General features: G+C 38.5%; 1 protein-coding gene across 5 annotated transcripts in view; it reads left to right on the plus strand.

Annotated features, from left to right (window-relative positions):
* The window catches only part of CNST (consortin, connexin sorting protein), a 49,099-nt gene extending 34,093 nt beyond the window's left edge, over positions 1-15,006 (plus strand). For 4 of the 5 annotated variants that reach the window (XM_014878113.2, XM_088161340.1, XM_088161342.1 and 1 more), the window contains 3 exons: positions 740-1,608; positions 9,040-9,175; positions 10,682-15,006. In XM_014878113.2, the coding sequence (XP_014733599.2) occupies positions 740-1,608; positions 9,040-9,175; positions 10,682-10,887 (1,211 nt within the window). In that variant the 3' untranslated portion in view covers positions 10,888-15,006. The remainder of the gene's footprint in view (positions 1-739; positions 1,609-9,039; positions 9,176-10,681) is intronic. The other variant, XM_088161343.1, reaches the window with a different exon arrangement.
* Positions 15,007-16,181: the final 1,175 nt, after the last annotated feature.

Consider the following 16,181-nt stretch of genomic DNA (forward strand, 5'->3'; position numbering starts at 1 on the left):
CTAACCATCTACTCCTCCATCAGTAGATCATGCCAACAGTAGGTGAATTCACAGCCTATGTAGAACTTGTGTGTCTCTGAAATTTCATATAAAAAAATAATTTTATATGTATTATAAATATGTATACAGAAATTAATTGCATCAAATTATATTTTTAATATATAAACTAATTTACTGATTCAAAAAGCAGCATCTTTTTATGCTGTCCATTTATGGGAAATGTAATTTCTATTTAGTTTAATGTTAACCAAAGGAGCTAATGATCTACAGATTTAAAATTTATTAAATTAGGATGATTTCAGGTTCTTTAAAGGAAGTGCATATCTCTCCCTAGGTGGTAGATGCACTGGCATCATGATACAGTTTTCTGTAATTAAGTGCATTTGCTTGAACTCCAGGCTTCCGTGAGATGACTCACGTGAAATACCCATTAGAAGAAAAGTGACTGTTCAGAAAGATATCTGCTTACATATTGGGAGTAGTTTTTTCAGAAGGACACTAAATCATGTGCTTCACCTGCAAGATGTGAGCAAATACTTTTTTTTTTCCCCCTGAATCAGGAGTCAGAGACTACTAACAAAAGTTTTCCTGACAGGAGCATAAAATGCCTGCCCTTTATGGGAGAGCATTTTGAAGCATTAGGTTACAATGTTATCAAATCACAGTATACTCTTTCCCCCCTGGGCTGATGCTTTGAATCATTTAAAAACTCTGGAACTGTTTTTCCTATTGCACTTAGGTACTGAAACTTGTCCTGGCGCTGGACCAAAGAAAGAAGATAAACAGCCGAGCGCTGTTTGCCCAGGTGAAAACAAAACTGAGAGACAGACAGAGGCAGCAAGGCTTCGGGTAGCTGCAGGAAAGGACCACATGGAGGAGCAGCACTGCAGTGCTGGATCAACACTGGAGCCACACACCCAGTCCACAGGGACAGTGGGCAGGCCTTCCTCGGGCTGTTTATCATCTGGGGATGCTGGTAAGGATAACAGTCTGCAGCTGAGGGAAAGACAGCTCTCCAAGGATGCAGTAAAAATAGAAGGGGCTGGGGAGCCTGGAGTGAAACTCCCTCTTGAGCCAATGGTAGATGCTTTGTCTTTAATAGATGCTGATTATATGCCTGCTGATTTGGTTCCTTCTGATGAAGATGTGCCAGCTGATAGAAATCTGCTCAGATCAAAACATGCTGCTGGGTCTTCAGAAGTTGCTTGTGGCCAGCTTGGAAATATTGATTTAAAGCAGCAAGAGATACAGCCTGATGATAATGATGAGCAGTCTTCATGGGACAGAACTGCATCAGATGAATGCTCTGGGTGTAATAAAGTGTCTGAGCATGAGAGTACTGCCCGTTCACAGGTGTCCAAGGAAATAGAGAGAGCAGCAGGACAGGAGGAGAAGGTCAATAATGAACAAGAAGATTTATTTCTGAGATTTTTAAATGGTAACATAATAGATACTGAAGAATCTGCAAACTTAGCAAACCAAGAGGACTTTGACACTGTTCCAGATATTTCACCCGAACGAGCATCTTATAACTCCCTGGAAGCTTTATCACTGGATGACAGCTTTTCTTCTCTTGATGAACTTACAAGAAGGATAGAGATTACTGAGGTAAATATTATGAATCCTATAAAATACTTCATGTTTATCTCAGTTAAAATATTTTAGATATTGCCAATTTCAAAAAGTGTTAAATATTCTTTTATGTATCACTTTTTCAAATCTGAAATGTATACCTATTTAATCGTTCTGAGTTACTCAGAAAAAAAAGTTTCATTTTGCCTCTCTGTCTCCTTCTTTACCAGCAGTGTGTGTTTCAAAAATAAGATTGATCTTATATATGAGTGTGATACCCTGGAGGGGGTTAATTTTTTTTTTTAAATTCTGACCGAGGCTATTGAGAGATGTTCTCACATTTCCTGTTAAATCAAATTTTGTGTCAGAAATCTACATAATGCCTGTGATGTACCACTGTTCATTTCTATGCATAGAACAAAGTTTGCTTTTTGTGCTTATTCCAAAAAGGTGAGAACTAAATATATAAATTCTGTATATGAATGAATGGGCTTCTGATTTTGTCAAGTTTAGGCAGATTTGTTCAGCCCAAGCTAAGAAAGAATTAACCCTGAACCCACCTTCCTTATGCACTGCTGATAGGCCTGTAAGAAGGGTGAGTGCTTCATAAGCTAAATTGTTCTTCTGAAAATAGAGAAGATTTATTGCTTTGGGACTTTTTTGGAGAGTGTAATGACGACATCTTTGCTTTATTTGTCTTCTGGTTTTGCTGCATTTGCATCCATGGGACCTTAAGAGCTTTTTTTTTCTTTTAATGAAAAAATGAGTGCATTGTGAAATGATGTTATTTCAGATGCTGGAGGGGGAAGACTTGTATGAAGGTATCTTCTTAGTTCATCTCTATTTTTAAGATCTTTGACAATAGACTATCCCCTTGGCAATAAAGTTACAGTACTTCTCTATAGATCAAGCTAATGCACAGAGTCCAAGAACCCCCACAAGTGCTCAAGGACAGTGGCCAAGTAGGGAGCTAAATAGTGGAGATCACTGCTGATGTTACTACATGTTTGGTAAAGTCTCCAGAACTGAAAAGAGGGCATTTTTGTTTTTCTCCTCACCTTAACAGTTCCTTACATCCTTTCCAAGATCATGCCTCTCATATTTTTGTAGGCTCGCAGGAACTATGCCAGGACCGACAGCCATGTGCACAAAGCTGTAAACAAGCAGATGTGGAAACACACATACGTGTTAATACATGTATCCCGAATTTTCAACTAAGTCCGTTGGCTTGTGTTCACTTAGAGAGTGGTTTTGAAAAAGAGCATTTTGTTGACAGTCTGTGCTAAGCCCGTATATTGTATAACGAAAGAGTAATTTAAGTATCATCCCTCAGCATTAAATTTCTTTTGAGCCCACTGAAAGTTCTGCATTTTAGCAGAGGAGTACTGTTCTGTTTCACATAGACAAAGCCTAAATTAATCCAAGAGCATCTATTTTTAAGTAGCTCTGTTTGTGCCATTTGTGTTTCAGAGGATGGGATAGGAAGCAGCATACTGATACTGTTAGAAAAAATATGTTTGTATTGATTGTCCCTGTGACCGATGATGATGCTTTACAGGGCATCTAATTTCAATTCTAGTTTGCTCTCCTGATGCTGGGGCTGCCAGCGCTGTGATGGCAGAGTTGAGTCTCTGTGGAGGAAAAAGTACCTTGAGTTTTTCCATAGTACTTTTTCTGCCCATATAAGGCATCATGTTGGCTGCATTGGTGAGAGTTCACTTGAATCATTCTTAGCAAGAGGCCTGAGTTTTGTGTGAGGCAGGGGGCTTAAATGGGAGAAGGGAAGAAGGATTAAAGTCGGTAGCAATTAAAATTTTTAATATGCAGCATCTGGGGTTGTTTCGCAATATTTGAGATTTCTAGGTGCGGCAGGGTGAGTTAAGGACAGCACACCAGCTTGTATTGTTTCATTATACACTTATAGGATGTTGTTCCAGTTAATCTTACCACCCATCAGTAGCCTAGGGGTTGTTTTTCAGAAGTGGTGAGCACCCACAACCTTCTTGGAAGACACATTTGAAAGAGTTTGGCATCTCTGAGAAAGCAGCATAGTTAACTTGGGTTCATTGATTCTGTTTTAATGCTAAAATAAGATGGCACTGAAGTTTGATGAGCAGACCGATCCTAGTACCCAGCTGTGACACTTCTTCCTTTCTTGTCCTCTTGAAGGATTTGAAACTGCATTGTTCAGGCTATGGCAACCTAAGAAGATAACAGTGTTTTCATATACTGGTTGTTAACAGAACAGAAGGTATCTAGAAAATGCATAGGTAGCCACGTGAGTGAAATGAAATGAATCCCACGAAATGTACCAATGTGGCAGTAAAAAAGAAAAGAATAATCAATTTGACTGTGATAAAACTTGTCATGAAGTAAGTGTTTATGAGATTGCCACAAACAAATTAGAATGGGAGGTGGGAGTAAAGATAATTTTGAAATAACTTGGGGACAAAATCCATATAAGTAAGATAAAATTTCATTAATGTTCTTCAATTGACAATTGCAATTATCATGTAATAATAATTTATTGAAAATGGGGAAGGGTAAGTACTTGTGTATGTATTTACAGTTAGGAAGTTTTGCTTGGCTCCATTCTTGAGATCCAAGAATCATCTCGTGCAGTTTTCTAATTTAGATATTTTTTCACTTGCTTTTAGTTTATCATTTACAATAACTAATTACAAGAGTGAAAATTCACCAAATTCTGACTCTGGATTTCAACAGTTGCAAAACTGAAATAGTAGTTTTCCTATTGTACGGGCCTTTATATTGGATATTTCTTCACTAGTACAAACCATGTACAACAACATGCAAATGATGGAAAACTACAGTCATTTTATAGAAACAGGATTTATACAAAGAGCTTTGTAGCACAGTCAGAAACTGGCAATAACAGATACTAAAAGTATATAGCTCTTCTTAGGTATCTTTGCTACCATTTCTGTGAGAATGAAATGACACACCAGTGGCAAAACAAACTGTAACCTCAATAAAGTTGCATTTTGCTATATAAAATAAAAGGTTGTAGCATAAACTTTTTATGTGAGAGACAGGGAAGTGAATAAAATCTTAAAGTTTCTCCTTATTAGAAAATTATAATTGGGACATTCTTTTTAGAAAGCATAGATAATGAGACTGTCTAACAAAACATAAAGCTTTTGGATGGCATTTTGTATACCAAGAAATGAAGTCTCCACTAGGTTTGGAGGCAATGTTTTGGATCCTCTGTTCTCTTGTATAGCTTGGGTCCCATAGCTCTGAGTTTGTAAGAACTACACTTCCATGTGAAGTGCTTTCAGGGTATCTGAGCTATTTGTTGCTGTAGGTACTTGCATGGCAAGTTTATCAGCAGGAAAAATAGTTACTGTCTGTAGCTATGGTATGAATACTGAATCTGCTGAGTTAGCTCTACTTCAAAGTCAAATTACCCACTTATATAATGTATTTTATTAGCAAAGGGGTTTGTCTGCTGCTTTTATGTTAAAACAAGGCAGTCTTGGGTTTTGTCATTTCAGAGACTACTGCTTTAAAATAATCTGGTATTGCTTGTAATAAAACTACAGTTCTCTGCCAAGTAACTGAATAAGGAATACAGCCCACAGAAGAATACACAAACCTTCTTGACTAGTTTTCTGCATTCAGACCAAAGTATTTCATATAATGAGCTTTTCTTCCTAGTTCTCAGTTTGTAGTGCCTCCATTTGGGGGTTTTTATTTATGTCTATATGCTACAACTAATTCTAATTGTCAAGTTCAATATGTTTTCTCTAAGAACTTGAATCACAAGGCTTTATTTTCATAATTTTGTCCAGTGTGTTTATAAATATAACATACACACGTCATATTTGTTGAAAATAAGCGTAATGTAAGAAGCTTTTTGATATTTTATTACCAAATGCTGTTTTAAACAGAAAAGAGGTGATTTAATTAGAGTTTATTTCTTCTAATTTTGCAACCTGGCTATTAAAATTTATCTGAAAAGTGTGAAACTTTTGATTGAAGTAGATTCACTTTCTATTAATGGTGGGGGAAAGAGAAAAGCTTTATTTAACAGAGTTTCAATTAACCAACAGTCATTGCTGCTTTCATTTTTGACTTTTGGTGAAAATGCCACCACACACCTGCATGCCACTTTCAGTTCCTGTAGGGTGACTATAAAAGCTCCAGTCGAAAGATTTGAGAAGGCCAGCAGAACTGAGTAAGCTCAGTCACATAGATGCTCCAAGACCATCTTTTGTTAATTATGCAGCTTAGAATTAAGAAAATATCTGATGTTTCAATAGGGTCCTTTATGCAGCTGTTTCATGTAAGAGCTGTTTGCAGGGCAGTCTGGTGCAAGCCTGTATTTTTCTGCCTGTGGTTCAAGTCAAGCCTCTGTTTGACTTGTGGTCAACTGTATTAACCACAGCTCCCTCGTTAACTTCCAATTTAAATAATATATTCTGCCTTTTTTAATTCCTCCTGCCTCCTAAAGAGTGGGATGTAAAACTTCATCTTGTGTGGCAGCTAAGTCCTTCTCCTTGGATGTTTAATTAGTGGGAGATGGATCTAATATAATCACTTTGTGTATTGCAGACAAAGACAAAAAACCTTAAGTGCATAACTCGTAAAATTCAAAGGCAAATGAAGTATGGCAGATGAAGTATAGTCATGCCATGGAGCAGAGTCAGGAGAGGTTTGGGTTGGATATTAGGAAAAGGTTCTTCACCCAGAGGATGATGGGGCACTGGAACAGGCTCTCCAGGGAAGTGGTCACAGCACCAGCCTGACAGAGTTCAAGAAGCTCTTGGACAATGCTGTCAGGCACATGGTGTGATCCTTGGGGTATCCTGTGCAGGACCAGGAGCTGGACTCGATGATCTTTGTGAGTCCTTTCCAATTCAACATATTCTATGATTCTATTCTAGGTATGAATTTCATATCATGTAAAGGGGCCATTTTTCAAAATACAGTTTATGGCTTTTGTTAGGATAGGGAAGTAACACTAGCCACTCTGATTTTTATTCAAAAATCAAAAGCACTTGCTCCTTCTTTTTAAGAAAAAGAAGATATTCAGAATAGAGAAACCTGTGCTGTGTCAAATTAGTTCTTTATACATTTAAAGTAAATCGTGAAATGTAGCCATGTAGGCTGACAGGGGAAGTAAATGAAGCTCATTGTAGCAAGACTTTCCTCCAGAAAGCCTTTTATGTAACTGTAATTACTGAAACACATTTCCACATAATCCTTTCAAGGGTAGCCCTCTGGTTTTAAGCTTGGAGAAGAAGCGACTTTGTGACACAGTCATTCAGAAAGTACCGAGAGCCAGCAGACAGAATGAAGTGGCTCAGGTTGCAATGATGACTTGCAGAACAGACCACCACTTCTAATCTAAGGGCAGACTGGTAGGAATGCCCTGGCATCTCTGGGTGACATTCCCACCTTGTGCAGTCCAAGCCACTTGGGAATAATCATGCCAGGCAACAGCCAGCCTGCTGTGTGGGTGGTGTGGGAGGAGCCATTGATCCTCTTTATGAAAGCAATGCTGTAAGCACAGGCTTAAAATAATCTACTCTACTAAAGGATATCATTTCATCTCCACCCTTCCAAATAAATAAGTCAAATTAAAGCACTCCTACATAATCCTCCTTCCTTGTCACAAGAAAGAAACTTAAGTGTAGATTTTTCTGCTGGCCTGTTAGATTTCCGTGGCCGTTTTGCAAGGCTAATTTAACATTACCAGTAGAAGCTGCACCTCAGTGCACTCATTTGTTGTGATGAGACACTTGCAGACTATTGTTTCTGGGTCATTTGTGCCAACTACTTGGTCTTCTGCATGTTGACTTAAACAATTTATTTCCTCTGCCTCCACGCTTTCACTATTTTCCAAGTACTTCCTTGCATTGTTTCATTACGTAATGCACTCAAGCTCTTGATCAAATAAACAAAAGGGAAAGTGAGTGTCAAAAGTGTGGCAGAGATCAGTTTTATCCCCTAAGTTGTTCTGGATAGTTATTTATCCATTTGAGAGCTATAAAATACTGCCAGACCAGAGACCCACGAGTGTAATTGCCACATTTATCAGTGAAATGTTGCAAAGGCCAAAGCTGCTCCAGTGCCTATTGGATTTGCCTGTGTCTCGCTGTGTGCAGTGCCCCATCTCTCTGACTACAGCGTGCATCGATGCATTATATAAGCTCATGGCATGAGGCAAGCTTAAGGACATAAGTTGTGAAGTTGTTTGTTTTCTGTTTCTCTACAGCTCTTGGAAATGCAATGCAAACAAGTTTTTGTGTTGCACTTCTAACTTATGGTATAGATAGGCTTAAGCAGTCTGTTGTCTGCAGCTGCAGTGTTTCTTGGAAAGTTGGGGGGTTTTGAGTTTTTTGTGAAAATTAGAGGCCTTTGAGGCTTTCTAATAGAGGAGCTGCAAATTCAGTTGTAAATGTGATATGTTTTAGCTGTAGCACAAATGTATACTTATTGCTTTTCAACTTAACAAATGTTAAATGCTCATCTACAGAATTAAGTTTTTCAAAGTTCTACTAAGATCTAGGAAGAAATAATTACTAGCTTTTTGAGGCAAGGGTGCTCACAAGGTTAAAAAAGGGCAATTCTAAACATACTTTCTACTTTAATTTCTGTTTATTTCTAGCACACCAGGAACTACTTGCTTAGGAAAGCATTTTTCTCCTGATACTTCACCTACTTTCATTTCATTAATAGCTAGGAAGTTACAGACTGCTCAGCCAACTCAGTATGGCTTAGCATATATTCTTGCAACTAATCCAAATGCTTTACCAAAGAAAAGAGAGTTGTGATTTATTGACTTGTTGACCATATTGCTGTTTGTGCAAGCTGTGTGGGTGACCAGTCTATAGGGAAGGATTTTTGAGTTGCTGCTGTATCCAGAGAGCTTATTACAATGTGGAGCTGGAATCTATCCAGAGCACTGAAGCTTTCTTTTTCCCTGGTGTTCCCTCTCTTTGGTTTTGTAGCCCTGTTGGAGCTGCTTGTCCCCCCTGGGGAACCAATTGCAGTGCTGGAAAATTAATCCCACAATAAGTATTTGATGGTCTCTGCAGGATTATATCTTTGGAGAGGCAGCAGCAGTGTGTCATTGACTTCTTATTGCCCTCTGATGATAGTGATTTTGACACAAATCCGCCTCACCACTGCCCCTGCCCATGTGAGCTTACAAAGGAACACAAAGTACGATCCAAGCAGAAAACCCGTGTGTATTTAACTTTTGTAACAATCAAGGGCAAGCAGTGTCAGCAAGCAGCAGAATGATACTGCAGCTGTCCTGTCTGTTCAGGACTTGATGTCTTCAAGAAGGAGGTTTCATAAGTTCTGCATTGTTTAAGAAAAGTAGACTGGAAACTATTTATTAAGTGTTTAGCTTGTTTTCTCCCTGAGTCATTGTGAGAAATCAAAGCATGAGCTCTATTTAACATCTCTTGTGCCATTCGCTGACTTTTGTGATAGATTACCCCAGTGGAAGGATTGGTGTCTATACTAAAGAAGAGAGATGACAGGGATGGAAAAACAATTGCTCAAGTCCAGCAAAGGCAAACAAAAAGAAGAGTGAGATTCCAAGAAATGGAAGACACATTGGATCAAGGTAGTTTAAAGCTATTAATTCATGGGTTGTCCTCTTGGGGTGCAAATACTGTCAATGTTTTTGTTCACAACATCAGAGCAGGCATTTACTGAACATACTCTTTTGGTTTTTTAAAACTTAGTATGTAAAGGTGATTGATCAAAGATTGCTAATCCATACCAGGTTTGGGTAACAAGACTACAGAAGGATACAATGAGCACACTTCTGTTTTAAAGCTTGGTTGAGAATTAAGTCAATGCTTTTTTCCTCTGGCCGAATTATTTACAAGTGACAGATAACTGAAGTCCTTTCATTAAAGTTCATTGCTGAGAGGTGTGGGCTTTCTCCCTAAATCCATTTACTGTGTAGGTAGAGGGATGCAAAAGAAATGAGTCTGTTGTGCTTTGTCCATGGGTACATTTCCAACCCTTTCTAGTAGACCATGGAATTGGGTGCTTTTTTTTGGAGTTTAGAGTCTCTCTTATTCTAACTGAAGAGATATGAAGAAAAATACTTTTGATTGCTAATGATATAGCAAGTGCTATCTACTGTTTATGCCAGCCACTAAATGGTATAAATTAGTTCTTAAAAGTGTGTTAGCATGTCTCAATCATTCACAGCCTAAAAAGAGACCCTAACCCATCTTTTTCTTGAAATTATTTTGAAAGTGTTTATGTTTTATTTAAAATTCCAATTAGAGTTTTTTCTATTCTTTTCCCCCAAGGATTTAGGGATTCAAAAGGAAAGTTGTTTTATATTGTTATTATGACTTTAAATTTGATTTCAAACACACACCTCAAAAAAAAACATTTAATGTTTTGGGGGGTTTTTTACCCCATTTCTTCTCCCTGGTGTAGAGTGAAGGGAGTACAGAAATTTTCTTAAGAGTCATGTCAGTCTGACAGAAGATGCAGATGTTGTTCGTGCATGCAGATTAGCAAGGACAAGTGAGGTTGTGAGGATGTAGCAGCACCTCTGCAACCTCTGCATTGCTCCTACTCTGGAATAAACAATCATGCAAAGAATTAGCAGAGAATAACTGGGAAGTAAAATAACCCCTCACATTAGCCTACAGTGAAGGTTTTGTGTCTGTAATCAAAATGTGAAAGTAATCACAAGCAGTTCATTGTAGTGCAGTCAGTGTCATTACAAATGAAGCAAGAATGTTTCCATTTGGTTCAGTTTCAAAGCCTTCGTTTCATTTCAAATATTCCATGAAGGACAGCTTTGGTTGTGGGGCATTCTCACAGGTAAGTGTGTTCTGCTTCATGTGGAATGACTCCATAAGTGATCTCAGCAAGGACAGGTACACAGACTGCAGGAATGAAGCAGTATAATTATTTAGGTTTCTGAAAAGACTGAAAAACATAAAGTTCCTTGTATGTATTGTGGTCGCTTTGACATGGTGAGCGTTATTAAGTGTGTTTACCTCCTGACCCATGATAAAAACCTATCTCAGGTTTTCTCACGTGCATTTGTATTGCTTTGTATAACATCTTTTTTCACCTTTTCTGCTCTTACTTACAGATGAAGTGTCTGGTGGCTCCTGTATTTTGCTGATTCTGCTGTGCATAGCAACTGTTTTCCTTAGCATTGGAGGAACTGCACTGTACTGCACCTTTGGTGACATGGAATCCCCTGTGTGTACTGAATTTGCAGCCAACATGGATTTCTATTATACACAGATACTGCAGCATGTGGAAGAACTCAAACACTGGATAGCCTTCTCATAGCTGAAAGGAGTGGACACAGCACGTTGAGAGCTCACCAGTGGTTACTGGAGAGAGTAGAACACAATTGTGATTTCAAGTTCTCTAACACTTGCCACCTGCAGGTGATGTGTATTTGATGATATATTTTCACATTTACTTAGAAACCAAGAAAATTTTAGTTTAGCGATCAGGTGGCAAAATGTTCACATCTGTTCACAACTGTAGCAGCGTGGTATGGGAGCATAAAAAGTTACTATCTTCATCCTTTTGAGAGTAGGCAAGTAGCTTTTCATCCACTTGGACAAGTGAAGAAGAAGGAAGAAAATTAACTGTCTTCTATATTCTCTCCCATTGCCACACATTGTGTAAGCAATCCCTGGAAGCTTAGTAAAACGACAGCTTTAATTTACAGCTGTTTGTGCAAAGGTGTTGCCTCCAGCTATCATGCAATAAGTCTATGTTTTATGGAAACATTATTTTTTTTTTCTAAGTCTTAATGTTTTTATCCATTTTATTTCTCCTGGTGAGCCATGTAATTATTTGGGTGGAGTGAGAAGAGTGTGGTGGCATTCATGGAGCCCTCATTTGGTGATTACCAGGCTGACCCTGTATCTTATAGCTTGCAGTGAATATCATGAATGGGTTAAATCTGCTGGCAGATTTCACTAAATTTCTTGGACCTTTACTCTCAGTATCATGTGGGTTGTTTTAAAAATGGAAGGTTAAAAAAAAAATCACTGGTCTCACTAAACACAGAAACAAAAGATGTTTAGTAAATTATTCATATTAAATAATCGAGTGGCTTTGGCCCATTTTAAAGCACCTGGTAGCAGGTGTGGGGCTGACTGGGTTTTCCTCCAGCTATGTCACTGACTTGGAGTAATCACTTTGTGCCTCAGTTTCTCCTCCATAAATGGGGAATAATGATCCTTGCCTTTGTCTATGAATATTTATTGGAATTAGGGCTCGTGTCTGATTCATCCCAAATGAGCGCACAGGATCAGGGAACTCTGTGGCTGCAGCCTCTCAGTGAGTGAAAGTTATGTAAAGTGGGACTGATCCTACAGAAGAGGCTCAGAGATTCACTGCAGATCCACAGCCTGACAGTATTCCAGGGCACTTGTTCCAGCTGATAAAGCACATTTGCATTTATTTGCCCTGCAGTTCTGAGACCTGTATTGTAAAATCTGTTCTTTCTCTATCAGCTTTACAAACAAATTTAGATCAGTACAAAGAGTCATTTTCAATGGATATTTCTATCACTTGGTGCTCAGCCCTCTCTGTGTGGTGGTGAGGAACGCTGACAGGACAGTGAAGGTGAGAATTACAAACACAGGCCTTTGGGCCACGCTCTGGCCGAGGTGTGGCAGCTGTTCTTGCACAGAGCACAATGGTCCAGCCCTGCTGATGGTGTGAGTGTGAAACAATTCCTTTACACCTCAGGAAACAGCATTTTTGAGGGGTCCACTTCACTCCACTCTGTGATTTTCTGCTTACTAACCTTGTATGATGCAGTGTGTTCAGGTTTAGGATATTATTCTGTAAAATGCTATGAAGTGAAATCTTTGAGATACTGCTCAGAATTATAACATTAAAGATCATGCTTTCTGACATTTGCAAGCAAATTGTCCCTCTAGTGAGCTTGATTGTTCCTAATGCACTGTTACACTTAACAGGTTTTTAAAGTAAAAGTTAAAATCATGTTTTTTCTAGAATAAACTGCATGTATGATTTCTCTTTTGGTTTTCACTGTGGAGGCTTAGTTTATTTATACCCTAGGGAGCCTCATGTGCAGCTTTATGCTAAACTAGCAAATTTCAAATGCCCAAATTAATGAAAACTTTTACTTTTAGAATGAAACTTGAGAATGATAGTTGGAGGGTTCGTTGTTTGCTTGTTTTCCTCAAGAGTATCATAATGCTGGGCTACTTTAAAGGAGAAAGGGAAAGACACTTCTATATTTTAAAGTGTTACTGGCTGGTTCAGTTTATTATTTGAATTCTGGGTTTGTTTATTTATTTAGTTTTTATTTTAAAGAGAAGCTTGATTTTCTTTTTTGGCAATTTACTCGCAGAGTAATTAAAAAGCATGCTTTCAGTTAAATTATGTATTTATAGTGACTATGTAGTTAGAATATATTTTGGGTTTCTGTAACTTTGCATTGCTTGTTTCTGGATATTAAGTTTATTCCTAAAGAGACAACTGTTCATTTCAGCTTAAAAAAAAAAAATTAACTTTTTGTGCATTTCATCACCAAAAAGATCAAGATGTATTTATAGATTTATTTATTCAAAAAGTATATCAGACATGGATATCAAAGATCCACAACTTCTAGGTTCATTTAATTAAAACTATTTTAAAACAATTATTTTATTTAAAACTATAAAGCTATTTAAAGTCAAAGCAATTTTTAATAAGTATTTCAGTTTCAAATCAGTGGTCCAAATGCTGGTCCAAATGTTCTCTTTGTGCTGTGTTCCTGGTGCAAAGACTCACGGGTATCAGCAGCAGAACTGCCTGCGAGGCCACGAGGAGCTTGGGCAGCGCTTCCCCAGCACGAACCCACTGAAAAGTGAGCAGCCAGATGTTCTGTGTAACCTACACTCGTGACTTGGAGCATCTCTTCACCCTTCCCAAGCCATGCCAAGGTTGGTACCTTGCCAAGTCTCTCAGGATTTGAGGGAGCAGAGCAGGCACATGTGCACAGGCTGTCCAGCTCCTGGTCTGAGCTGCTCACTCCTCAGTTGCAGCCAGGGGTTCAAATCTGGATCTAATTTCTGTTGGCATTCCTTTATGAAAATTCTTGCTTCGTGTGACTATTCTGTCAGTGCAAGTGGTTTGCATGGTCTGTAGTACATTAGCAAGCTTGCAGCTATCAACAGAACAAAATCTGCTTTGTGTTGGAACTCCAAAGACTGTGCAGGTGGGCCTGATGTTGGCCTTCCTATATGTTCTGTTTACTTTGGAATACTGGTGACATTGCTTCCAGCTGGGTGACCTGAGGGATTAGGATCTCACAGACAGGTAAATCCAAGCAAAAAGAAATAGTGGATTTGCACAGTTATTACTCGTCTGAGTGTTTGAGGTAAAATAATACCAAGCAACAGCTAAGATTGTTTCAGGAGGAAGAAAACAGTGGGAAAAGGCTTCCCCTTCACACACACGCTTGGTGCATTTTAAAGCCTTTTGTGTATAACTTTTTATTTACTCTGTTTCCTTCCCTGTCACTGTCTTTATGGCTGTTCTGCTTGACAATAGGGGGACCATGCTGTGCTGAGTTGAAAACATTTGTAATTGGTAAGAAAATTCAGGAAATGGTTCCATACTTGACAGTAGTTTAAAAAACTTTTCATAAAATATGACTGGATTTCAGGCTGCTAGTGTACCTTCAGAGAAGTTGTGCCACTTAATCACCTGCAGCACTCTGCTAGAAACCCTCACCTTCCTGTTTATTCTTTGAGCATAATTATTTCAAAGAGATTCTTGTGATAAAGAAAAATCCAGCAAGACTTTTTATGTAGATTCAGCATTATGCTGACAGAAAATTTGACCACATACTTAACACTGTCACCCCAAACAGCCTAGACTAGACCAAGAAAGGCACTGTGCTGTAGTGTAGCCACACTGTACTATAGGCTTCTTCTCAAGGCAGTATAAGGAAGCAGACATTCCCAGCCCAGATATGCCAGCAGAAGTTTGTGATCTAGACACAGGCTGTGTTTTAATTTTTTTTTCCCTATTATCTTTGCTTTCATACCTGGAAAGTGCATAGTAGCCCTGGTGACAAGCAGTAGGAAGTATTGTAACAAAAAGGGAAACTCTCATTTCGGGTTCTTGGTAGTAAAGGGCAAGTTTGAACCATCAAATAAACAGAGTACATTGGAAGTTGAGATTCTTGTGTGACTGGGTACTGTTCCACTCAATAACCTAAAGGGATGTTACCCTCCTAAGGAAACGTGTTTGCCTACTTTGTACTGTAATGTAAAACCAAGAACATCTGAAAGGAATTAAAGTTATTTGTAACAAATTTATCTTAAGCTTCCTTTAGCAAAAGGAGTAAATATCTGTCTTTGAAAGTCACCCAAGCTTGTAATTTACATACTGTAGCAAAAAAAAATAAAAACTGTCCCAAAGAAAATACATGAATCTTTTTGGATACTGTGATTTCTAAATGTCTGAAAAGACTGAGATTTTCTGTGAAATTCAAGTAAATGAACAGTACCTCCAATAAGAATTTAATAATCAAGCCCAAACCAGAATAGAAAATGAGGATAAAATGTGTAAGGTGTGGTCTGGTTTTTGGTGTAGTTTTCCTGGATGATTTGTCTTTGTTTCAATAGTTAAATAAAAACCTAGCTTCCTCACAGAGCCTGGTGCCACCAGACAGGTGGGTTTCAAGTCCTAAAATGTTGCCTTACTGCATTGTTGTGAAAGCAAATTGACAGATGGTTTCAGAATTCCTAGTAATTGGTGGGTGACCTGGATAGTGTTCATAAGACATTCTGCTTTCTGAACTCAAATAAATAAAACCACAAACAGTTGCAAGTAAATCCAGCCTATTAGCCTCTGATCTGGAGTATATCAATGTTATATTTTGCAACACTTTTCCACCCGTTTCTATTCCTTCTGTCTCCTTTCCACTTTGCCACTTCTTTCCCAGTATGAAATAGCACGTGTTCCATCATTCACAGGACCATAAGGGAATTGAGTTAGCAAGGGACCTCAGAAAGTCTCTAGTCCAACCTCCTGCTCAAGGCAAGGTCAGCTGAGATCAGACCAAATTGCTCAGGGCTTTATCCAGTCAGGTCTTGAAACCCTCCAAGGATGAAGACTGCACATCCTCCATTTGTTGTCTCTCATCCTCCCGATAGTGCTGCAAGGGGCTTCTTAGGAACCTCCTCAGAGAAATCACCTTTTCTCCAGGCTATAGAGTATCTTCTGCCACTGTCCTTCTGATTCTTCCCACTTTTTTTGTCCACGGTATCTTCTTCCCTGACAGGGATCCAGAATTTTTCTATTAAAATAGGGATCCTGCATCCCTTTCCTCTTCCACCTTACACTCTGAAGTTCAATAGTAAGATTTAGAAATCAGCAATGAGACCACAGGCAAAACCAAAATAGCAATTACAACTACTATTGCAGTAAAAACTCCTGATGACTCTCACTGGCTCAGCAGTGTATAGCAGTGATGGCAGAACTTACACTGATTCTTGTACTGCTCTTAAACAGTTGATGTTTAGAGGACTGCATGCTGACATCTTCGTGTCTTAATGAAATAGTTGAAATATTTTTCTCTAAAATAGCTACACAAGGAA

Source organism: Sturnus vulgaris, chromosome 3 (genome assembly GCF_052056855.1).
Source record: "Sturnus vulgaris isolate bStuVul1 chromosome 3, bStuVul1.hap1, whole genome shotgun sequence".
NCBI lineage: Eukaryota > Metazoa > Chordata > Aves > Passeriformes > Sturnidae > Sturnus > Sturnus vulgaris.